This window comes from Suricata suricatta, chromosome 2, assembly GCF_006229205.1.
Source record: "Suricata suricatta isolate VVHF042 chromosome 2, meerkat_22Aug2017_6uvM2_HiC, whole genome shotgun sequence".
Taxonomy (NCBI): Eukaryota; Metazoa; Chordata; class Mammalia; order Carnivora; family Herpestidae; genus Suricata; species Suricata suricatta.
The window spans coordinates 113280378-113304585 of NC_043701.1; the positions used below are offsets into that span (position 1 = coordinate 113280378).

The following is a 24208-nucleotide window of genomic DNA, read 5'->3' on the forward strand; positions in this document are numbered from 1 at the left end:
GGGTTGGTTAATACATCCTTCATCTCACATAATTACTGTTTTGTTGTTACAGGGGAGAACATTAAAGCTCTCACAACAACTTTTAAGTACACAGTACGGTATTGTGAGCTACAGTCACAGTCACCAGGGTGTAATAATCCCCAGAACGTACTCATCTTAGCTAGAAGTGTGAACCCTTTGATGACATCCCCCACCCCGCAATCCAACCCCCTCCCCGGAAACCACCATTCTTCTCCATTTCTAGGAGTTTGATATTGTTAAGTTCCACAGATAATTGAGAATAGTTGTCTTTCTCTGTGTGACTATTTCACTTAGCATAATGCCCTTAAGGTCCATCCATGTTGTTGCAAATGGCAGGATTGCCTTCTTTCTTTATGGCTGAGTATTATTCCAGTGTGTGTGTGTGTGTGTGTGTGTGTGTGTTCGTGTGTGTTTGCCACATTTTGTTAATCTATTCATCTGTGGATGGACGCTTAGGTTGTTTCTATGTCTTGGCTGCTGTGAATAAGGCGATGAACATGCAGATGCATATCTTTTTGAGATAGTAATTTCCATTCCTTTGAATATATGCCCCAAGGCAGGATTGCTGGATCATATGGTAGTTCTATCTTCTCATCTCAATTTGGTGGGTAGAGTTTGCAAAAAATAGCAATCCACCTCTTCTTTCCACACACACACACACACACACACACACACAAACCCAAAACATTTTCTCATCTTCTGCCTTAATTTTCCAAGTTATCTTGGTCTAGGGTAATACGAACATGATTTTCTCCATAGGGTCCCATTGTCATTTATATACCATTTGAAGGGAGTCTGGGGGGCTCAATTGGTTAAACATCCAACTTCGGCTCAGGTCATGATCTCAAGGTTCATGAATTCAAGCCACGTATCGGGCTTTGTGCTGACAGCTTGGAGTCTGAAGCCTGCTTCAAATTCTGTGTCTCCCTCTCTCTCTTTGCCCCTCCCCTCCTGTCTCAAAAATAAATAAACATTAAAAAAAACACAATAAAATGGCTTCCCAAGTGTTTTAAAATTGTCATTCCTTTTAAAGACACTGAAACGAAGTGTTTAAATTCATAGGTTTAAATTAAATTATGTATTTAAACTTAAATTCATGTGTTTAATTAAATTCAAGCGTTTAAATTAAAAATCATGAATCGTGGATTGTTTCTTGAAGAATGATGATGTGGCATTTGACATCCCCCCAAACCCTGATCTCACGTGCAAATATCAGTGACCTAATTTACATTTACCTGTTTTAAGTTTAAATAAACTTTGGGAGGTATGCATGTGTATCATTTATTTATGATTCCTTGAGGATTGTAAACAGTTTTCCGTTAATGACATTATCATAGAAAGTCAAGAACCTTTGCAAGTTTATGCCACTCAGGATACAGACTGACACATAACTTCCTGCTTCTCTTGGAACTCTGTACGAAACCCTAGAATCAATGTCTGGCATCATTTGGAGAATGAGGGAGAGCAAGACTTGGAATCTTCCTGTGCCTTCCGTGCTGCTTCTAAAATTGGCTTTCTGGGAGCTGCTTTAAATGTCACTTGTTCACAGGCAATAGTGCAAAGTCCACATCGACAACGAAGACACCAGTGGTGATTGGTTTAACTTATCTTTAGAGCAAAAACAAGAGAATTTTTTCTTATGTGTTCTAACAATCAGTAATTCAGCTTCTCTTACCGACTCATTCCCATTTCTGTCTCTCTTTCTTTTCATTCTTGAACAGTAAAATGCGCTCCCAGAAGACTTAAATTTTGCTAGTTTTCCCAGTCTGCTGTTTCCTTTCATGCTTGATGTGGGCTGGGCTTTCTTCCACAGCTTGTTTACAGATGACCATAATGACTATGGCCCTAACTGCAATTTCGCCTAAGCCTTATGATCACATCACCCCAAATATACTCCCAAGTGGCTGCCTTTACAGAGCCATCCCTTCTAGGAAATTTTACTTTATCTAAGAAAGAAAAAAAAAGTCCTCTTTGAACTACTCTTCCATGTGTACAGTTAGCAGAGATGAAAACATGGGGAAGAGATTTGACTGAGGGGAAGGGGTTTGGAAGGAGTGCGCATTGCTTAGAGAAAGAACAGGACAGTTGAAATAATTCTGAATTGGATGCCAGGCAAGGGAGCATCTCAGCAACAGCAAAGAGGTGCACGAGGCTGGAGAAGACTCTCCTGATGATTAGTCTCTTTCCCAAAGCCTCTCACGGGCTTGCACGCAACTTTGAACCCAGAAGTGCACCTATGGCCGTCAGGAGTATGACTTCATCAAGTCTATGATTTTCCTGTACACCCGCTGAGGAGCGTCCAGACCCCAGATGAAATCAAAGTGGTTCCAATCAGGCAACAGGTCGAAGTAACGGAGGTTCCTGATCTGGGGGAGGATCCTGGCCACATCCTGGGGTGTGACAAGGACGTCATTGCCCCCAATCCAGATAGCGGTAGGCACTTTCATGGTGGTCAAGTCATAGAGCGGGGGGTGGCTCTATGGAAGAAAGAGAAAGAGCATTCGTGAGAGAAAGCTTCTCCTGGGAACTACTGGGTTCAGATAAGCAGACAGGCTGCTCAATGAGCATTTACTGTGATCCAAGTTCTGTCAGGCACTGAGGGAAGCAGGAAGGCCGCAGGAAATCTTCCGGGAGTGGGAAGGAACAAGGCAAGAGAGATAAATAAAGATTTGCATACAAAGTAGCGTATGTCAAAAGCCACAAAACATTCCCCAAACACAATGGCTTGAGGGCAAAGAAGAAATGACTTCTGATGGGGCTTCACAGAAGAGAGAGTCAGTTGAAATGACTTGAGTGAGGGTTGGATTTTGACAGGGTTGAGGGCAATAGGGCTTCTTAGCAAGTAAAAACCATGGACCCCATGGGCAGGAGGGCAAACTGTCCCCAGGACCCCAGGAAAAAATACGTGAGTGGATGAGGGAGGACACAGACAGCCAAGAGACGCCAGGCTAAGGTCTCTTGATACCTTCCGGGAGTTTGGGGGGTGCGGTGAGACAGGGTCACTTCACAGAGCTCTGTCCTGAGAGGACTGTGTGGGCATCATCTGAGATGGCTTGAGGCAGGAATAGGCTGGAAGTAGGTCCTGAGACAACTAGACAGGCAGACAGGATGGTCCGGAGAATAAATGAAGCCACAGGGAGGATTAGATTCTCCAAGGAAGGAAGGGAGAGGGGTGTGAAGAATTGTGGAGGAAGCTGACAGTTTGTGAGTGGACGACCAGGAAAGTAGCCAGTGTAGACGGGGAGCGGGGAGGGGGGGGTGGCGGATAGAGGAGACAATCAAAAAGAGAAGGAAGGGGCCCCTGGGTGGCTCAGTCAGTTAAGCAGCCGACTTTGGCTCAGGTCACGATCTCGTGGTTTGTGGGTCTGAGCCACACGTTGGGCTCTTTGCTCACAGTGTGAAGCCTGTTTGGGATTCTTTCTCTCTCCCTCTTTCTCTGCCCGTTTCTCTCCCTCTCTTTCTCTGTCAAAATAAATGAACTTTAAAAAAAAAAAGGAAGGAAAAATGCAAGATCACTGCATTATGGAAGTCCACCTTGGGGCAGTGAATGGCCAGGAGGCTGTGTAGAAAGATGAAGGCCCAAACTACATTTCCCAGGGTTCAGGAGTGAGTGGAGGAGGAGAGGAAGTGGAGAAACTCGGCCTTTTTAAATATTAAGAAATGTTGGTAAAAACAGAGGGATGGATTAGTGCGTGATAGAATCGGTAGATTGACGGAAAGCTGTTGTTCATTTTTCAAAAGGAACAGCAGTTCATTGAAGCCGACAAAGGAGCCAGGAGGAAGAGGAGATGGGGAGAGATGGGCCCTTCCCCTCAGGCTGGGAAAGACAAGGCCCTCCACCGTGGGAGACAGGAGGGAAGAAGAGAATCAAGGGCACAGAGACATCTCAAGATGGATAAGAGGGGCATTAATAAATTTCATTTATGGGACACCTGGGTGGTTCCGTTGGTTAAGCATCTGACTCTGGCTCAGGTCATGATCTCGAGGTCTGTGGGTTCGAGCCCCGCATTGGGCTCTGTGCTGACAGCTCTCAGAGCCTGGAGCCTGCTCCCAGTTCTGTGCCTCCCTTTCTCTCTGCCCTGCCTCCCCACTTGTACTCTGTCTGTCTCTCTCTCTCTCAAAAATAAACATTAAAGAAAATTTTTAAAAATTAATAAAAAAGGAATTTCATGTACACAACAAATAAGTGTTAAGGGCCCAGGATGTGCCCGCATCCTGCCAACTGAGAAAACACCAGTGAACACGTCAGAGTGGCACGTCTGATGTGGGGCTCAAACGGGCTGATCCTCTTATTCTCGACCAAAGGCGGTGCACGCAGAGACTGCACTGGGCATTTAGGAGGGCTAAGTGTTGCGACCAGATATAATAAAATTGACTTCAAATGACCCCAAATCATACACAAATAAAACAGGATTGGCCTGAACTAAGGTAGGACCATCTATTTAACTGCTGAGAAGTTCTACAGACATTGATGCTCTCACACACACTGCACCCTTCAATCTTACACTTTTACTTGTTAATTTTGCCTCAAAAAAGCTGAAAAAGAAAGAACTGTGACTAACAAAGGTCTTAAGTGTATGTGTGCGATATTTTTGTTTCATTCTCTTGTAAACAAAACAATATATAAATATAACCTGCTCATTAAAAATAATGGAAGAAAACGGAAGTATGTAAAATCCAAAATGAGAGCCTCCATGAGGTGCCCGAGTGGCTCAGTTGGTTAAGCCTCTGACTTCGGCTCAGGTCATGATCTCATGGTTCGTGGGTTCGAGCCCCACATTGGGCTCTGTGCTGACAGCTCAGAGCCTGGAACCTGCTTCAGATTCTGTGTGTCTCTCTCTCTCTCTGCCCCTCCCCTGATCATGCTGTCTTTCTCACTCTCAAAAATAAAATAAAAAACTTTAAAAAAATTCAAAATGAGAGCCTCCTTTAAAACTTCACATTCTTCTCCTTCATTCTGCCTTTCTTCTCCTCTATGAAGGTAACCCCTTTAACATTTGCTGTTTTTTTTTTTTTCTTTTTTCTGGCCCTATTCTAGGAATTTGCAAATACGTGCCTCTGTGAATGTACATCTGAGGGGCAGCGGAAAACCTTCGGGGTAATGGAGATGTTCTGTATCTTGATTGTGGCATGGTTACACCAATGAATGTATTTGTCAAAACTCACTGAATTGGAAAATTAGTGAATTTTATTGAATGTAAATCACACCTGTATCAAGCCTAAAAACTAGTAAAAATATACATAGCTGTCTTAGTCGGCTTAAAGGCTAGTAGAATAATTTCTCTAACAATCCAAACCATTAGTGAGAAATTGACTGGTCTGGCTGACTGTTTTGATGCTTAGAAATAAGCTTAATTGATTTATGCTGGTGCTAATAAGTAGCCTTCAGTATATATCATCTGGGAAAACACAGGAAGCATGTAATGTGTGTAGTTCATACTAAAAAGCCCAGATCCTGACTTTGAGGAAATAAATGGTGGATTTCTTTGTGATTAACAGGATTAATCACAAGTAAAGGAGGGTTAAGTGGGTCTACACATTTTAGTGCAAAAATTCAGAGGGAAAAATGATACTAATGACTCAACTCTTCAAGGGTAGATAATATTCTTTTCATTTTCTTGTGGGGGATCCTGTTTTTTTCCTATTGGTATCAAGAAATGGGTATTCATCTACTCTGTATATTTTAATAGATTTTTATAAAACAATTTCCATTAGTATACTGTCAACAAAATTATGTTAAAAAAACACCTCAGTAACATTGACTAGATCTTGCTGTTACTGTAAATGAAAAAGCAAGATTAAAAATTGTGTCAGGGGGAGTGCCTGGGTGGCTTAGTCAGAAAAGCATCTGACTCTTAATGTTCGTTTTGGTTTTAAGACAGAGAGAGACAGAGCACGAGCAGGGGAGGGGTAGAGAGAGACACACACAGAATCTGAGGAGGCTCCAGGCTCTGAGCTGTGAGCACAGAGTCTGATGTGGGGCTCAAACCCACGACCTGTGAGATCGTGACCTGAGCCAAAGTAGGATGCTCAACCAACTGAGCCATCCAGGCACCCCAAGAACATCTGACTTTTGATCTTGGGGTCATGAGTTAGAGCCCCATGTGGGGCTGCAGAGATAAATAAACAAAACTTTAAAAAAATTCCCTAAAAGCAGTAATACTGAGAAAATGGGAATAAATGCAGTAAAATATTGATACAGCTAGTATTGTTTGGGTGGAGAGATTATAAATTATTCAAATTCCTTAAGATATGCTTCTTTCTAAACTTTCTGCAATGAATGCATATTTCAATTAGACATTTTTTTTAAAGCTCTATCAGTGAGAATGCCACCAATCGCCAGGTAAGATTCTTTTCATTCTCCAATAATTTCTTTTTTTTTAATGTTTATTTATTTTTGAGAGAGAGAATGTGCACGTGCACATGTGTGTGTGAGCAGGGGAGGAGCAAAAAGAGGGAGAGAGAGAGCCTGAGTGGAGAAGGGACAGAGAGAGAGGGGTCAGAGGATCCAAAGTGGGGTCTGTACTGACAGCAGCGAGCCCAACGTGGGGCTCGAACCTGCAAACTGAGAGATCATGATCTGAGCTGAAGTCAGAGGCTTAACTGACTCAACCACCCAGGGGCCCCTCCGGTAGTTTATTATAATTTCTCAAAACCTGGCTTCTGGGGCAATTCAGAGCCGCTCACCTGATTGTAGTGATGCATGTTCTCAGCTTCACTTCCCCAGTCATACGCTCTGAATTCATCTGATTGGTAAAGCTGAAACAAATATGTTTTGGAAAAATAATTTTTTTAGAGTAAGAGTCACAACTGTTAACAGCAGTTCTGAGAAAACCACTGTGCACTGATTAGAAACAAAGGCTCCCAGAGGACCAGAAGGAAATAAATACATTTTTACTACTAGAAGCACAAGGTCAACAGAGATGAAACAACGATCTCCCTTAGTTTGAAGGAAGAGCTCGTGGAAAATCAAGACTCCTCGGGGGAAGATGCTGGGAGCCGCATCGGCCTTTCTGGCTGACACAGTCACAGGGAGGAAATGGCAGATGTTTGCACAGCTCCTGCCATGAGAGGCGAAACTGGTATCTCCTTCTGCTACTACTGCTCATGTTGACAATAAGCCTGTTGTCATTAATTAGGCCTTACAGGGTTCCGAATCAGACTGATTTTCCCCATATAGCTACTCCATAAGAAAAAACATTTTCCTGTCCCTGTATAAGAGATTTTGAATCAAAACATTATAAATATTTGGCAAAAGGCTCTTTTATGAGTCTTGCAGACCCGAAACACAGACTTGAAGGGGTTAAAAACACAAAAATTGCATTTGAGTCTGGCCTGGAGAAAAAAAGGTTAATTTGGGGATAAGAAAAACAAAGTCAAAAACATAGTCCATTTGAGTCTGGTCAGAAGAAAATTGGAGATTAGAAGTAGAAGACAAGGTCAGAACATGATCCCCTCCCAAAGTCTACATTCTACTAATATCCTCCCTTATACTGACTTCAGTTATGAGGATGGATATGAATGTGGGAAACCCAGGTCCAAGGCCAACACACATGGGGCTCCCATTGTGCTTACATCAAAAAAAGGGCTTTCTCAAGCAACTTGCTAATAAACATTTTTTTTCTCTTTTCTTTTTTCTCTGGTAGTTTATAAGCCAATCACAATAACTCTTAGCCTATTTATATACAGCTTAACCTATATTTTAACCTTAGCTTTGCTAACTTTAATAATATGTATGTTAATCCTGTTTTCTACTAAAAACATCCTGTTATAGTCTTGGTTATAAAATTTACTCAAATTCACTGTAAGAAAGTTAAATGATTTGGTTGTAACTTGTTAATTAAAAAACAAAGTCATAAGTATTGGCAAAAACCCAACCCATACAAAACCGAATAGGTTTGTTACTTTCTTAATCTGGGAGACTGGCGCCAAGAACAAATGGGATGGTTCTGAAAAACACTTCTGTGAGACTTGTTTCTGAACAATTTCGATGACTAAAGCACCTTATCACTAAGAATTAGTCACTGTAAGTAATTCCTATTTTCTGATGTCATGTTATTGCTTGATCAATAAAAAAGGACACCAAAGCAGACAGGGCAGAGATACCAGCCTGGTGATCAGAAGGAAACTTGTGGCTCTCTCATCTCTATCATGTGCCGACACTGTCCATCCTTCAGGGATCCCTGGACCTGCTCGAGCTGGACTCCGGCAGGAGGTCAGATCTCTGGGGGAAGGCCTGGTCTCCTCAAGCTTTCCCAGGTTACCTCATGCTTCAGCTCTATTTTACAAGCTCAATTCTAAGATAGAGTTCGTTTTTGTCATCTAGTTGGTCCTCTACCATAACTTTAAAGTCCTTTCCCTTAAAATCTGGGGAAATCAGGGGCGCTTGGGTAGCTCAGTCGGTTAAGCATCTGACTTTGGCTCAGGTCATGATCTCACAGTTCGTGGGTTTGAGCCCCGTGTCGGGCTCTGTGCTGACAGCTTGGAGCCTAGAGCCTGCTTCTGATTCTGTGTCTCCCTTTCTCTGTGCCCCTCCCCCGTTCATACTTTGTCTCTTTCTCTCTCTCTCTCTCACTCTCTCTCAAAAATAAATAAACACTGAATTTTTTGTTTAAATCTAGGGAAATCAAACCAAAGACACTGACAAGGACAAAGCAGAAGCCAGCTTGGAAGCTCCTTAGGGAGGACCTGCTAACCTTGTCCTTACGGATGTAATGAAATAAGCTTGGAATAGTTTCCTACGACAATGACACTACCTGTTTTATATGCAGGATGTTCTGTATTGATGATCCCGTGGGAGCATGGGACATATACACGTCCATTCGACTCTGAGGGAAATAAAACACAGTACAGCAAGAATCACCCAATGAAATAAACTATACCTTCCAGAAGCAGAGAACAATGGTGCTAAGAATTAGCAAATGAAAGCTGGGGTTTTGGAAATGGTGAGGCAGGTAAAATAAATAAAAATTCATGCCAGGCACCAGAATGGGGGTAAACCCCGGGGTGCTTAAGAGCAAACCTCCATTGGCTTGAAAGCTGTGGGTTATTTCACTGGTGTTGAAGTAGAAGAAGCAACAATGGTCATAACGGGGCAGCGTGCTTTAGAAAGGTCCCCAGTGTGAGAGTGCAGGGGACGTGGTGTGCGTGTGCGTGGGTGTGCACTGTCACAGATCACTCGGCCAAAAAACCTGGATTTCAGAACCTAACTTTGTTCATTAGAAGCTTTGTGACTTTGGGCAAGTCATTTCACATCTCTGAGTTTCTCTATTTTCACTTATTAAGTGAACACGCTAAAAAATCATACTGTGTCAGGCTTTCCTGAGGATAAAAATAAAATACTGCAATAGAAAAGCAAAAAACAATCACTTCTGTATGTGCTGTACTTTGGCCTTTGAAAACAATAGAGAGATGAAGATTATAGTTATAATAGTAACTGTACTCCTGTCTTAGAATATTGTATAATGAAAGCAATCAAGGGAACTATCAGAAATATTTACTTCTGGGGCAGCTGGGGGGCTCAGTCAGCTGAGCATCTGACTTTGGCTCAAGTAAGGATAGCACGGTTCATGAGTTTGGGCTCAGCATCGGGCTCTGTGCTGACAGCTCGGAGCCTGGAGCCTGGAGCCTGCTTTGTATTCTGTGTCTACCTCTCTCTCTGCCCCTCCCCCATCATGTTTTCTTTCTCTCTCTCAAAAATAAATAAACATTAAAACAAATTAAAAGCTGTATTTTCTTTAGAATAAGCAGGCTTTGAACAATGATTCCTATTGTATTTCAGTCGGGCACAACCTAGCATCTGACAGGGGTGGAGCGAGCTGGCAGAGAAAAGCAGTTTGAGAACTAGCCTCACTGTCAGAGGCTCATGGCCACCATATGGAACTCAACCACACTTGTCTGCAAGTGGAAACTCCTCCTGCTCCTCCGCCTTGAGAGAGTTGATGAAACAGGACTGTTCCTTTTTTGCAGGAAAGAGATTCCACCTCCATTCCATTCTGTCTCGTACTTTCCATGTTGAGTGAGGAGTTTTAGCTAAGGCCAACGTCACCCAACCAATGTAGGTACACAGGATATAAGGTCAAAGCTTAGATGTACTTCTCTTCTTTTTCTGGGATTATTATTATTATTATTATTACAATAATTATTATTTAGGGCATGGTGGTGATTGTAATCAAATGAACTGTAGTAATGGTGGTTGGTTGAGAATAAACAGGTGAACCCCCCACTCATGGTGGATCGCCACGGCTCCCTGCTTGCAACCGGGGATGGAAGGATGAAGCTGCCTGTTCTTTTCAGTCTTCACGGTCATGGTCCATTGAGTACCTAATCTATGCTTAGCCAATCTCTGTCCTTAATATTAATCTTTACACTTTAGCGATACATCAAAGTGAGTCAGAGGAAAGCCGGAATTTCTTAAAACACCCCATGGCCCCTGATCATCCTACATACCACATTCATATTTTTCTTGTTGGCTCCGGCCCATAAGGACATCATTTCACTGCATATCACCCATAATATTTTATTGTTGCAGATTTTGGTGGAGGGCACCTTTCCCTTATCTTCTAAAAAGAAACCTTTGGTACCAAAAAAATGCTGTCAAAATAAAACACAATTATTCTTTCAAAAACCATTTTTGGACTTCTTGATGCTCCCTGTATGCCAGGAATGAGGATTCTCGGGAAATCTGTTTGGACTTGGATTTTCTGTTTTTGCCAAGGAGACCAAGTCATCCAGGAAAAGAAACTGCTTATGAATTCATCCCCATCAAGGGAAGGTCAACAAGCGTAATTTAAAAGGAGATTGCAGTGAGGATCTTCAACTGCAAATTCACTTCTCGGTGGGGAAGCACTCTACTCTGTCCAACCAGTGGCTGCCTGTGTTTCTCGTTTCTCATTAATTGGCAAGAAAGGCAGAACCATTTCTCCTTAAGACCAAACACTGCCTTGACCAGGAAGGAAAAGCAGGGTTTCCCCTACTACTCATGTGCACACCATCTTTTTAGCAGGGTCCCAGAGAGGCCAGCTTTTATGCTGGAAAGTGGACCGTGGTGTTCTGAAGGGAGGAAATGGAGGGGCAGAAAACACTTGATGTATGTGGGGCAGGATGGGTAAAACCTCTAGGGCTTGGGAAATAAGCTTGGAGGGGGGACTCTGATGGAGCTGCTGGGGGTCACAGAGAGGAAATGGCCTATGCCTATGCAGGCAAAGCGGTACTTATGCAAAAACAGTGCATTTAGATAGAAGCATCTACCTCTGAGTTTAATGTAACTCATTTGTCTTCTCAACTCTCCTCAAATGTAGAAAACATCCAAAACTCACTGATGTCGACGCCCTTTGCAACAGAACTCAACCACACAAAAGGCAACTTACATCACTTGAGCTTACAGCAAAACAACACAATAAAACTACTATGAGGCCAATCATTAAGCACTATAAAAATTCTTTCTTGTGTTTGCTCACAGATAATAGTTTTCCATTCCTACCACTTTGCCCTAAAGCAGTGTCTCATTATATATATAAATTACTGTGAAACCCAAATTGGTCTCCTTGACTTCATTTTGGCCAAAATGCATTTTAGCTGACACCCCAAATTCAAGGGGCAATTTGGACAAAATACTATGTTTAGGTGGCAGTGACCTTTTTAGAGACTAAAAATGCAAACAGAAAAGAAAACACAACTTTTGATGGATAAAGTCCCAAATCCACACTGGGAACCAAACTACTTTTTCAGCCTTTGGAAAATAACCAATAAATGTCAGGATGAATAATTAAGCTGTAGGACATTTAGGTTTGGGACTCTTAACAAACGTCCCCTATGGGAACGGGTGTATTATTCAGGCTTATCTAACATCTCGAGTTAGATAAGTTATTAATCTTATCCAACATCAAAGTCAGAAACACCAGTGATCACAATGTAACTTGAAAAATGTCTTCCATTTGGGCATGTGAATTCATTGACCTGCTCAGCAGAACAAGAAAACTTGTGTGTCAACCGTAAACTGACGATAGTGCTCACCCCTGCTAGAAATTCTCACCTCAGCTAGAAACTCTGATACACTCAGGTCTGATGGGAACTGTAGGCATGCACGTGGGTACAGACGTGAGCGCATGAGCGCGTGCACGCACACACGTATGGTCACAGAATCTGTTTTCTCCAGATTTCAGATAAGTTTCCTCCTTTCACTTCATAATGGATTTTAAAACAATAAGGATCCATGATCCAAGATGGGATCTGCAGGTACATTTTGGTGAAAACGAGCCTACCTTGATCACGGAACTTGGAAGTAGAAAAAAACTTGTAAAAATGCCCGTGGGATGTTTGAATGAGACCACTGGACCCAAGGCAAAATTCATTTTGATTCTTTGTGCCAGTTCAGGCATGGTGGAAAATGCTACAAACCCTAAGAGAACAGAAGACAAGACAGTCTTGTAAAAATTAGAAATGCCCAGGCAATGTCTGTACTAACAAAAGTGGAGCTCTGCTTTTAACATGTTATCTTTCTATTGCAATGATCTTGAGGATGAATTGGGAAGCTCTTCTGAGTGGTTCTGCAAAGATAATCTGCCTTTAGTCACCTGTTCTCAAGTGTCCCATTTTTCTCGTATTCTGAACAATTTAATTTGGTGGAGGAGAGTGAGGGATAAGCTGTTGGCGCAGCCCTGGCCGAGTGGCCTGGGGACATCTTCCTCACAGCATGGGCTACGTGCGGGCAATGCAGGCATTTTACCAACAGATCTGAGATGCCAGGATGAGTCATAGAGCTTCCAGCAGTAACTAATTGGTTCATGGGACCAAACAAACAACTTCTGTATGCAGTATCATCCAGTTATTCCACAATTTTCTCTCTCACAATACAAAGAGATTTCATTATTCAGTGTTCAACTGGATGTCTACAAACCTCCAGAATCTTTTCTGCTTTTCCTCGGTCCACTGTGGTCCCGGGGAAGACCAGCTGTCTCCACCTGCTCTGGTTTTTCTGCAACACCATAGCACCCGTTTCTAGCCCTGTGAGGATGAGGATGGAGGTCTGCCCTGCCTGGGAAAGTATGTAGAGTGTCTCTGTATTTCAGTTCCCTGAGATGCCTTCCTGGGACCTTGCCATTGTGTGTGTGTGTGTGTGTGTGTGTGTGTGTGTGTGTGTGTGTGTGAGCCATGGGGGCATAGCCATAGCAGAGAATTGTCTTCCCTGAAACTCTTATTGAAACTATCCTGGCCAGAAAAAGAACTGACTTTGTATTGATTGGCTAAACAATTGATACAAAGACTGAAACTGGTAGGCGGATGTGAGACTTCTCCCTAGAAGATCTTTGGAGATGTGGGGAGAGGAGTTTTTCCAAGCTCACACTCACTAGTAGTGAGCCGGAGCCCGGCTTGCTAAATACCTTGCCAAGAATGGGTCCTTCTCACGTAACCACAATCACTCTGCTCAAATGCTCGCTGAGGAATGGCCTGCCCTAAATGCAGGGCAGTAAATGCTCGCTAAGTGTTCGCTATGATAGTACAATTATTTGCCAGTTAGTGGCAGGTTTGTTTTTTGTTTTTTTGTTTGTTTTGTCTTTGTCTCCTATTAACTTTTCATATCCTTCTCGAAGATGTCCTGTGATGCGCCCTGACTGTTCCAAACGTAAACTACCAATATAAAGCACCGATAAATATGTATCTGCTTTTGTTGGTAATGGTGATAAGGAGACTGTAAGATTTTTAATTTATTTTTGCATAGTTTCATCCCAGCTAAAATATTGCACTTCATGTAATCTCTTAAAATTGGAAACTTTAGTGGAAGATCACTAACAAATTGACATTATGAACAGTATGACTTCCTCTAAATTTTTATTTGGAACTGGATTTTTTAGTTCTTTCTAAAAGATCTAGTAAATCATTAAGATGTACATTTTCAGAAAGCAGGATCTTGGAGTTTTGAAAATTTTTCTACATAGTGCTTACACTTAATTGTGATTCCTTAAATATTAAATCACATGCTAAAAGATAAGCCCAGTTGATGTATGCTTTTGCATTTCAACAACAACAAAAAAAGTGATCGTATGTTTTCAATTTCAAATAGAAGTATAACTTCACCCTTTTACTACTTTTAAAAAATCCCATATGGGTTGTGAGGAAGGTACGATCGATGTATATTTATCATTCTGAGGTTTATTCCATGGCATCGCATTTTACCTTTTCAGTTCAGAGGTGATCTAGGAACTTACTCTTGGAAATACTTCTTTGGATCTGGGGCGCACTGTTACAAATGTGCGGTTGGGACCAGAAACGGAGGAAAGATTTGTCCTACACACAATCTCTGAAATTCAAGCTCACAGCCACTTGGGGCACTAGGATGATCTGTCCAGTGGAATTAAGGGCAACTTCACAACCACTTAGGGCACTAGGTTAACATGACCAGCACTGGACAGAGGATTAAGATCAGAATAAATAGTAGTTACTCTGTTCCAGTTTAAAGGCAAACTCTTACAAGGCTCAGACTTGGTAAAACACGGGCATTAGTAAACATACCTATTGTAGTGCCAAGGGAGTGTCCAATGAAATACAGCTTCTCCTGACCAGTTTTATTTACAATGAAGTCTACTATTCCTGGGAGATCGTATTTGGCCATTTCATCGAAACTGCAAAGTAAAACATGGGCTTATAAGTACCCACTATTAAGTTTAAACCACAGAGCACCTGCTCACTTATTTTTTATACACAGAATTCTGTGCCGTCCACTCATGTGGCATGCATTTCATTATTTATCCAGTTATGAGCAGGCTATGGTAGCCTTTGTTGGCTGCATTTCTATGTGTTACTTTTAATGGGGCTGACTTCAAGACTTGTGTGTGCTGCTTGAAGGTCAGTCTTACCATTTCTCCCCTTCATCCCCTTCCCTTTCCCAGCAGGTTTGCCTGCCTCTACTTCAACCCCCTCCCCCGCCCTGCCCCACCCCAGGGCACTTCTAAGACTCATGCCCAGCTTTGGAAACAGAACTGGTAGCAAATCATGACTCCAGCTGAGTAACTTTGGATGAATTACTTAAACGCTCTGAGCTTCAGCTTCCTCATCTGGGAAAGGAATGTAATGCCCGTGATGTAGCAAGCCTGCTAAAAGTCATCTTGTAGTAAATGGGCTCCAAGTTCCCAGCCAAGGTCCACAGACACAAAATACCCTGATGTTTGCCCTGCCCCAAAGCTCTGACACTGACAATCTACTCTATCCTTCGTTTATCTTCACCCTGCCAATGCTAGCAGGTGCTGATCATTTCATTCACAGGTGAGGAATGCACCCTCCATTCTGGGATCAGGCTTGCAAACCAACAAGAGCTTAGCTTTGCAAAGGGAAGTTTCTTGCAGGCATCAACCTGTCCTCTGGGGATGGCAGAGAGCATTTTCTCTAAAAGAAGCAGGCAGCATATGAGAGGATTGTTCTCCACTGTCCATTAGCAAGGTTTTATAGGCCTCCTATTGGAGTTGCCTGGAAAATGGTATTGAATACAGTCTCAGCCAGAGTTTCTGTAAATAAAATCGAGGACTGGTACCCATCATCTCTGCGAAACTGAGTGACTGTCCGGGAGAAAAGACCTGTGTTAGTAGCACCAGAATGAATATAAGCATCCTGAGGGCCAATACTTTGCTTACTCTTGAGTGCTCAGGGCCCAGAACTGTGCATAGACTAGACACTCAGCAAACATTGAACAAGTGTGTGGGCTGGTCTTAGGAATTTCCTGAGCTGCCCCTTGAGACATACTTATAACGTACAGTACTGGACAGAATTGGATGGTAAAACGATGTAACTTGCTTGTGGGAGAATCAGTAGAAATAAAATTCCTCGCGATTTCTCTGCTTTGAGATGTTAGTAGAAGCTACGAAGAAGCACGTGACTCCCAATGTTACAGATTATCATTAACATCACCCACACAATTATATTCAAAGAAATGGTCCCCAAGTTTCTTCATGATTTTTCTTAGACACAGTTTACCTAAAGGCCCAGAACTTTTCTTCAGTCACTGAGAGTGTCTTGTGTCTTCTTGACCAAGTGTTTCCCCGACTGTTTCCCATCCAGACATCGTAACCGGCATCTGCTAGAAGGAATCCAAGGCTGCCATTGGCGTAATTCTCAAGCCAAGAGGCATTGTCTGCAAACAGAGCATGCTGCAAGTACACAACTGGCCGGGGACCTGGAAGGAGGGAGGAAGAGAGAGAGTAATTTATGACAAGTAGGGCATCTCAGGAACATGATAGAAACACACACACATGCCCAGAAGCAGCAAAAAGCCAACCAACATTCACCTTTCCCTTTCGTATAGAGTGTTACAAGCACATGATGTAAGTTTCTGGAGCTCATACATTGCACGTGGTGCAACGGTGACAGACCGCCATGCACAAGCTCATTAAATTCTCATGATAACTCCATAAAGTAGCTACTAGTTAAGGATCCTCACTTTCCAGAGGTGGAGGTTGAGCTTTAGATGGTAGTTAGGTGACTTTCCCAAGGGACCACCCAGTTAACAGGGTGCAGAACCAGGACTCAAGCCCGGTTGTGCTTCACACCCAAGCGTGCACTTGTAAAGGTGCTCGCTACTCCATGAATTCAGTTTTGCGTATCTCCTGGGTCTGGCTGGCAGAGACATGAAGGTGATCATGTTTGATGGAGTCCTGCGTCTCCTCCGGGGCGGGGGAGGAGGAGCATGAGTGTAGATGGCAGCTAAGCTTCTGGCCAAACCCCCCGCCTCAGTCCACTGGAGAGCATTTGAACACCTCAAACACAATACAACATCCCTTGGACAACTACCAGATTCCTGAGGGAGAGGGTGTTAAGGGAGATAAGAAAAACCAGGGTGGAGGGTTTCAAAAGGCATCATCATTCAACGGGTAAGAGCACATGCTCTCTGGAGTTGGGCTGGGTTTGAATCCCAGATTCCATCCCTTGCTGTCTGTGTGACCTCGAGCCTGGTAAAGAACCTGCTTTGCCTCAGTTTTATCATCTGTAAAATGATAGCCATTAATAGTATTGACCTCATCTGGATGCTGAGAGCTTTCTCTGATGAAAATTAACATAAAGCTTTTAAAATAATACACTCAATAGATGGTTCTTAATTCCAAATTGTCTCAAAATCCTCCCTCCTTAAGTAAAACCTTTCCTGGAGAAATGCTCACCTCTAATGCTTCCTAGCCACTCCCCTCCGCCCCTTGACCCTCGCACTGGTATTGTCAGATTTACCAAAGAACAAAAACAAAGATTAACAAGGGACTCACGATGCCGTGTTAATTTGAATTTCAGATGAACGCAGAAAAACTTCTGTACAAGTCCATGGTAGAGTGGAACTTGTAGGAGAAACTGATCTGTCATTGATCTGAAACTCACTTTTCACGGGGTGTCTCCTATTTTATCTGGTAACCCTATCTACGCCCCACTCCCAGTTTGCATTCCAAAACTCTAGAAATACACATTTCTCTCTGCGAGGCAGAGGAGGTCAAACAGCGTGATGTTAGCTGCCTCTGAATGTGACTGGCCAGAGGACTGATGCAGTGATCGGAGTAAATGACTTTGCGCCTGAGTCTTCCCCGATTCTTTGCTTACTCTCCTTTCTTCCTCATCCCGAGCTCTGCAACTATGTGTCCCTAGTTAAAGAATAATTTCTCTGCTTCTGCATGGCTGGCTCTTTATTCTAGAACACAAGCCTTCCTAACATCATGCTCTCTCATGCCCCAAAACTTCTGTTTCTGAGATCAAAACATAGGTGAATGTTCCAGTTTTCCTCTCGGAAAAAAGCTTCAGAAATGTCACAATTAGTTAAGTTGATTTTTCCCCTCTTTATGCTACAGAGCAACAGAGCCTGTTGATCTTTGCACAGGCAACAAGACTTTGTGCAACCCAGCCAACTTCCCACAGCCCAGCAAATGTCTTCCCAGCAGCGAGGAAATCCACTTGCCTGGGATGCTGCAATTTTCCACACGAGAGATCAGTAATGAACCAGAGAAATGTACGCTCTGCCTTTTTACACCCTTAGCAGCCAGCCTGCTTGCCTTCAACAAGATCAGTCTTGCCCTTTGTATTTTTAGCTTCTTGCCTGTTTTCAGAGAACGGGAAAGAGGGAGGCTCCCTGTTGACTATTTAAAGACTAATCCAGTTTTGACAACCCAGTCATTCTCTTAAAGGAAAAACGGCACGAAATATTAGTCATTTGCCGTCCTCCTTGACAGGAGAGACACATCTCCTACCTGTGCTTCTAGCATCTCTTCTCCCGTGGGGGATTCTATTGATGCTGAGGATGTACCCATCTCGAGTGGTGACTTCATACTCCTCACTGGGGTAGCCATTATAGATGATAATCTCACTCTGTCCGGTGAAAATACAGGAATTAGCTCAACATCTCCAGAGGTTATCAGAAGAAACTAGAACAAAGCACCTGGTATGTGTTTATTGGGGTGAATGATCTGACATCTGTAGCCCCAGGTAACTGTAAGATTAATTTATTTGTAAAATCTTGATAACGAATAAGCAGACTATTAGAAAATGTCTACTATTGGCAAATCTGGGGGTGAGTGGTTGGTGGAGATAGTATTTCGTATTAACCCATTCTTCTGACAAAACTATGGTCTCAGCTGATTCTTGAGACCCCTCTTGGTTTAAGATAATAAAACCATAGTCCACAAGAAGGCAGTCATGTGCATCATCCAAATGGCTTAAAATATAAATTCTTCATGTTTTAAAAACATAAAAGGAGGTTGCCTACAAACATGTGTTTGCTTACATGGCTAGAAAATATTATTTATTCAGCCAAAAGAAAACATCTGCCTACCTTGACTCAGAGAAATGTTAAAAATCACCTGTGGGTTTCCCCATCTATCTCCTTCTCTAAGGTATTTCCGCTCTCACATGACCATTGCTACTCTCACAACCCATGCATCTGCCTTATTCGGTGTCTTTTGGAACTTCCCATGACTTACAATATTCATCCACACTTCAGGATTCGCTTCATTTTCCAAATTAAAGAAGGTACCAGCATTTAAAGTTCCACAGAGCAAACAGGTTGTTGTAAAAAACAGCCACATCATGGGATTGCCTGACATAAGACATTTAATAATCACAGATTAATTTTATAGGTCAACGTTGATGAAGAGGTGAGGGAGCAAACACAGTAAACTACCTCTGAGCCTGTGAATCCATTTCTCACATGGAAACTGCTTTGACCCAGTCCAGTTCTTGTAAATTTAATCTAGTATGGAGGCTTATTTTTTGGTCTTTATTTACTCAGTTATGCTGAGTCTCTGCTCGCCTGCCAGTTGCCGGATACCCGAAGACACCGAGGACAGGTGTCCAAGCCACAGCAACGTGAAAAGGGCTCCTACCCCAACCGGCTTCCCACAAAACAAACAAGAACAATGAGCAGAGAACCTGAAGATCGGTTTCCAGGGACCGGATTATTGTCCTCGTGAACACCCAAAGGGGAAGGCTGCACATTGAAATGTGTCATCTCTTCCTTGGCACAGCTTAGAAGCATCTTTTCCAAGAAAGCCTGACCTCATCGCGGTGCAGAGGCTCATCCTGTAAGAGCTGCAGCCCCGTGGCCCGAGATGGAGGTCCAGGGTCACCATGGACAAGATATCTGACCTTGGGCAATTTATTTAGCCTCTTCGTCTCTAGGTTTCCTTGTGAGCAAAATTAGAATAACAAGGTCACCTCCCTTACAGGCTTACAGGAAGGATTAAGTGACCTACAGAGCACTAAGTACAGGTAAGCCCTTTCACTGTTTTTCCTAATCTGAGCATGAGCCAGAAAGGAACATCAGAGAACTTTTACCGGAACAAATTAATGACTGACTTCTAGAAATTGATAGCTTCCTTCTAAAGTTAAATAGCTGTCCATATGTTTGCTGTTGGGTTGAAGACAATCTCCTACCTGCAAATATTATGTAATTTTAAATGTTTTTAAAATTAGTGGTGGCTAATATGTACTGAGTGCTGGGCTTCCACGGAGAATGGTTCTTCCTGCTTTGTGTATGTTATTTAAATCTAAAGAAACTGCATGATGTAGGTCCTATCATCCTCACTTTATCAATGAAAGAAACCAAGACTCAGAGAGATGTTAGATCTGCCTAAGGTCACAGAGCCAACAGGTGACAGATGGAGAAGAGGAAGGCTGGCCACCTCGTACGAGCACCCTTACATCTGAGAACCATTCCCAGCTCACCTCCTGGTTGTGATCAATCGATCAATCTTGATCTTACCTTGTTAAGTGAGCTTCCCCTGCTCCCGAAGGCTCTGTACCGATTAGGAACCTCTGAACTTTTGCATGTGACATCAGGCTGGAGAATGAGATGTGGTTGCAGTGACAGTTAGAAGCTGGAGAGGAGACAGGAAGTCCATGGAAATGAGGAAATCCTGCCCTGAGACACCACCCAGGGCGTCTTCCTGACACACCAAATGCCATGATTCGGCTGCAGGTTGGGAAATAGTGGTCTGCATGATTCCAAATAACCAGTTTGACTGAATCCTTCATGTTTCCACTGAGTGTCTGCCATGGCTGGGAGAGTTCAGCAACAATTTCAAAGTCTTGCATGAAATGGGGAAGTAGGATGTACCAAGGATCCCAATGGGCAAAACTGGGCATAACAATGTCTACCTTCTCAATGCTGCAGCATTTCTGCCGGGGTCACATGAAACCATGAATGTAAACGCACTGATGTCAACCATGAGGGATGTGATTGATTATAGCTAAATTGTGGCGACAAGACCATCCTGACTCCAGGCAGAACCTGGTACTAGCATTGTGGCAGAGGAAACTGACGCATAGGAAGCGGACCGTCATGGGTGCTGAACCGCAGACCTCTCAACTTTACTTAAAACAAAGTGGAAGGGCTCAGTCAGTTAAGTGTCTGATTCTTGACTTCAGCATAGGTCGTGATCTGATAGTTCGTGAGTTCGAGCCCTGTGTTGGTCTTGCACTGACATTGCAGAGCCTGCTTGGGATTTTCTCTCTCTCTCTCTCTCTCTCTCTGCCCCTCTCCCATTCACACACACTCTCTCTAAATAAACAAACTTTAAAAAAATTATATTAAAAAAAAAACAAAGTAGAAGCAAAAGTCAGAGGAGAAGGCAGGTAATTTAGCTCTACACTGCACCTGAAACATGCACACCAGTTTTTTGTTCTGTCCTGTATTCTGCACACCTACAGGGCCCTGGCAGCGACCAAATCTCTCAGGGACAAGAAGCAGGAAGAAAGCTAAGTCCTACCTAGAAAGATCCAGTAATTTCAGTTCTTAGTTTGGACCCATTATTCAATTCTTTCAAAAACAAAGACATTATTTGTATTTATCCAAACCCTAAGATCCGTTCCACTGGAATGGGAGGTGTCATGCTACTTACACGAATGTAGATTCAAAGCAAGCAGTTGGCTTGTTGGAATAGGCAGAGGCATTATGGACCCACCTCCCTCATTCCACCTTTGCGGAAAGACTCCCCCGTTCCTTACGGCCCCTTGGCAGAGGTGGGCGGGCTTGCCGGGAATCTCTCCCGGCTTCTGACTTGGAAGAGCGCTTCTAACAGAACTTCAGGGGAGTCTGGAGAGTTCTAGGAAGCACAGTGTTCATACTCTTAATGCTGATTTGTGGCCATGGGTCCACGTGGAAATAGTGCGGGTGGAGTTACACGTCTCGGGCTTTCATAGACCAGCATAAATACAAAAGAATTGCCTCTAATCTCTAGAAGCTCAAATTTTCCCTGCTCCCCGCCCCATAATATTAGATGATATTAGAACTGGAACATGTTCTTATACAAAATGTAGGTTGAGGGGCAACCTCACAGTCTGGGCCATTTTTTTTAATTTAAAAAAATGTTTATATATTTAAAATTTTTTAATGTTTATTTATTTATTTAATTTTTTTTTGGAGACAGAGAGAGAGAGACAAAGTGTGAGCAGGGGAGGGGCAGAGAGACAAAGAGGCACCGAATCTGAAGCAGACTCCAGGCTCTGAGCTGTAAGCCCAGAACCCAACATGGGGCTTAAACTCACAAGCCATGAGATCATGACCTGAGCCAAAGTCAGACCCTTATCTGACTGAGCCACCCAGGTGCCCCATTAGCAAATTTTTTTATGATGACTGCTGGTTCAAATATCCAGGTGGCTAAAAGTATGTGGTTGAGCATAGAACATAGGTCCTGACACCTTGGTGTCTATGTGTGAAAATGATTATTATTTTCCTTCCAATGTTCTCATTCAAAATACATTTGCTATTACATTGCATCGTTTTTTGTCTGTTTGCTTCTTTCTCCCCAAAGGGTGGTTTCTCATAATATATAAATTTGTATCACCAACTGGAGGTTAAAAATATTAGGTTGTAACTAACAAAATAGTAACAATGAGAGTTTTGTAAAAATAAATAACTTGAAACCTTACCCTCTCTAGACAACTTTTGCCCTGGAATAGAAGATTTTGTATAGGGCATCTGGGTGGCTTAGTTTGTTAAGCTTCTGACTTTTGGTTTCTACTCCAGTCATGACCTCATGGTTTGTAAATTTGAGCCCCCTGCAGAGTTATGCACTGATGATGTGGAACCTGCTTGGGATTCTCTCTCTCCTCTCTCTCTCTGCGCCTACACCCATTGTTCTCTTTCTCAAAAAAAACAAAATTTAAAAATCTTTCCAAAAGACTTCGCATTGATAGGAACATGGGATTTGTTGCTTGCTCTCTAGATAATTTATCTGATTCATTACGCATCTTAACATTCAAATATGGCTCAATAAAGCTGCACACACACACACACACACACACACACAACAATTGATTAGCTTACTTTGGCTTTATGAAAGGCACTTTAAATTACACTTAGCAATTTTATTTCTTCACCCATAATGCAGAATTGGCCATGTTCATTATATCTATAAGATACAATGCTGTTTCTGAGATTATCTAGGAGAGTAGAGCGTGTTGTCTTTGGTCCTGCTGTCCATGAACCTCCGTGTCAGCCCCACTGGTCTACACCCACCTTCACACACTGTATTGTGACAGTAAAGATGCAGAAGAGAGAAAAAGCACATCAAATCTAAAATGTGCAAAGGAAAGATGGCTTGCATTTAAAGAGACATTATTACCAAAAGGTATAGGTTGTTTACCTGGATGACATCCACGTCTCAGAGTGGCGGGATCGGGTCTGTATACATGGCAAAGGTCAAAGCTTTGTGAGAATGAAGAGGAGGGGCCTTATGATTGAATAGGAGGAGATTTATAGATAGCATCTGATCCTCCAAGCAGGTTTACCTGCCCAACCGCTTACTTAATGTGCAGAATTTATGTCTGGTATTCTCTACAGGTCATTTTGTATTTGAATTCCTGTAGGAGGTATGTTCCAGTGGAAATGCTTTTTTAAACACACACACACACACACACACACACACACACACACACACCCCAATTGGCCAAAAAATTCAAGTTGATTTTAGTTTCAGATACAGTCTCATCAGTTGATGTAGGTAAATGAATGGAATGTGCGCCATGGGTAACATTGGCTGTTTTGACACATGGTCCTGTTTCTTTTCTGAGTTAGCTTTTTATTGCGTTAAATTGCTGTTAAATCACATTCAAATCTCCCCAGCAGCCTTGAGAAAGGTAGATGGCTTTCAGCGTCACAGGATCTTGATTTCCTCCCTCCTCTAATCACCATCAACATCAAACATATTCTCCCAGTGAATGAATAAATTCTGAGTGAGTGAATAAATGAATGGAAGGATGAACCTAGAAGTCCAGAAAACATTGCTTAGTTACCCAGGAAAACTATTATTATTCCTAAAAAGAGTGAATGCTTAATTATTTATTGAATATTTACTTTGCATCAGATATTTTACCTTGTTACTCTATGAGCCTGGCTATAAATTATGCTAGATCTCTTTGGTTTTAAGTATGCTGCAAAGGACATTTCTCTTAACATTGTTACATGATAAATTGAATTAAGAGAGTAAACTCATAGGAAAAGTCAATCTTCCTTTGTTTTTGTATGAAGTTGGAATAATTCCCCCATTAGTCGTAGATCACAGCAGACACAGATACAATAAAAATTTGCTACTGGATATTCCTTTTTCTGTTATTTTTCAGCCTTCAATTTATCCTTAGGTCTAACCATTAGGGCACTATCTGATATCTTTCATTCAATCTCTCTTCTCAACCTTATAAATGTAGAATTATTCAAGTTTTTTTCTATAAA

The 24208-nt window shown here is 42.5% G+C and overlaps 1 protein-coding gene and 1 long non-coding RNA gene across 4 annotated transcripts in view; one reads left to right on the forward strand and one right to left on the reverse strand.

Moving 5' to 3' along the window:
- Window positions 1-1288: 1288 nt before the first annotated feature.
- On the reverse strand, window positions 1289-20340 carry LIPN (lipase family member N). Of its 3 annotated transcripts, XM_029931691.1 has the most exons (11): window positions 20240-20340; window positions 18960-19075; window positions 18231-18348; window positions 17942-18079; window positions 15988-16186; window positions 14533-14642; window positions 12285-12421; window positions 10471-10614; window positions 8778-8849; window positions 6709-6780; window positions 1289-2498 (listed from the first exon to the last, which is right to left on the reverse strand). In XM_029931691.1, exons 2-11 carry the CDS (start codon window positions 19065-19067, stop codon window positions 2265-2267), a joined length of 1332 nt encoding a protein of 443 aa, XP_029787551.1. In that variant the 5' UTR covers window positions 19068-19075; window positions 20240-20340; the 3' UTR covers window positions 1289-2264. The 3 variants fall into 3 exon arrangements, with proteins under 3 accessions (XP_029787551.1, XP_029787552.1, XP_029787553.1); XM_029931692.1 differs by lacking the exon at window positions 17942-18079; XM_029931693.1 differs by lacking the exon at window positions 10471-10614.
- Window positions 12959-24208, forward strand: part of LOC115285408 — an 18478-nt gene continuing 7228 nt past the window's right edge. Inside the window, exon 1 of the long non-coding RNA XR_003905518.1 lies at window positions 12959-13065. This is a non-coding gene — a long non-coding RNA (uncharacterized LOC115285408). The remainder of the gene's footprint in view (window positions 13066-24208) is intronic.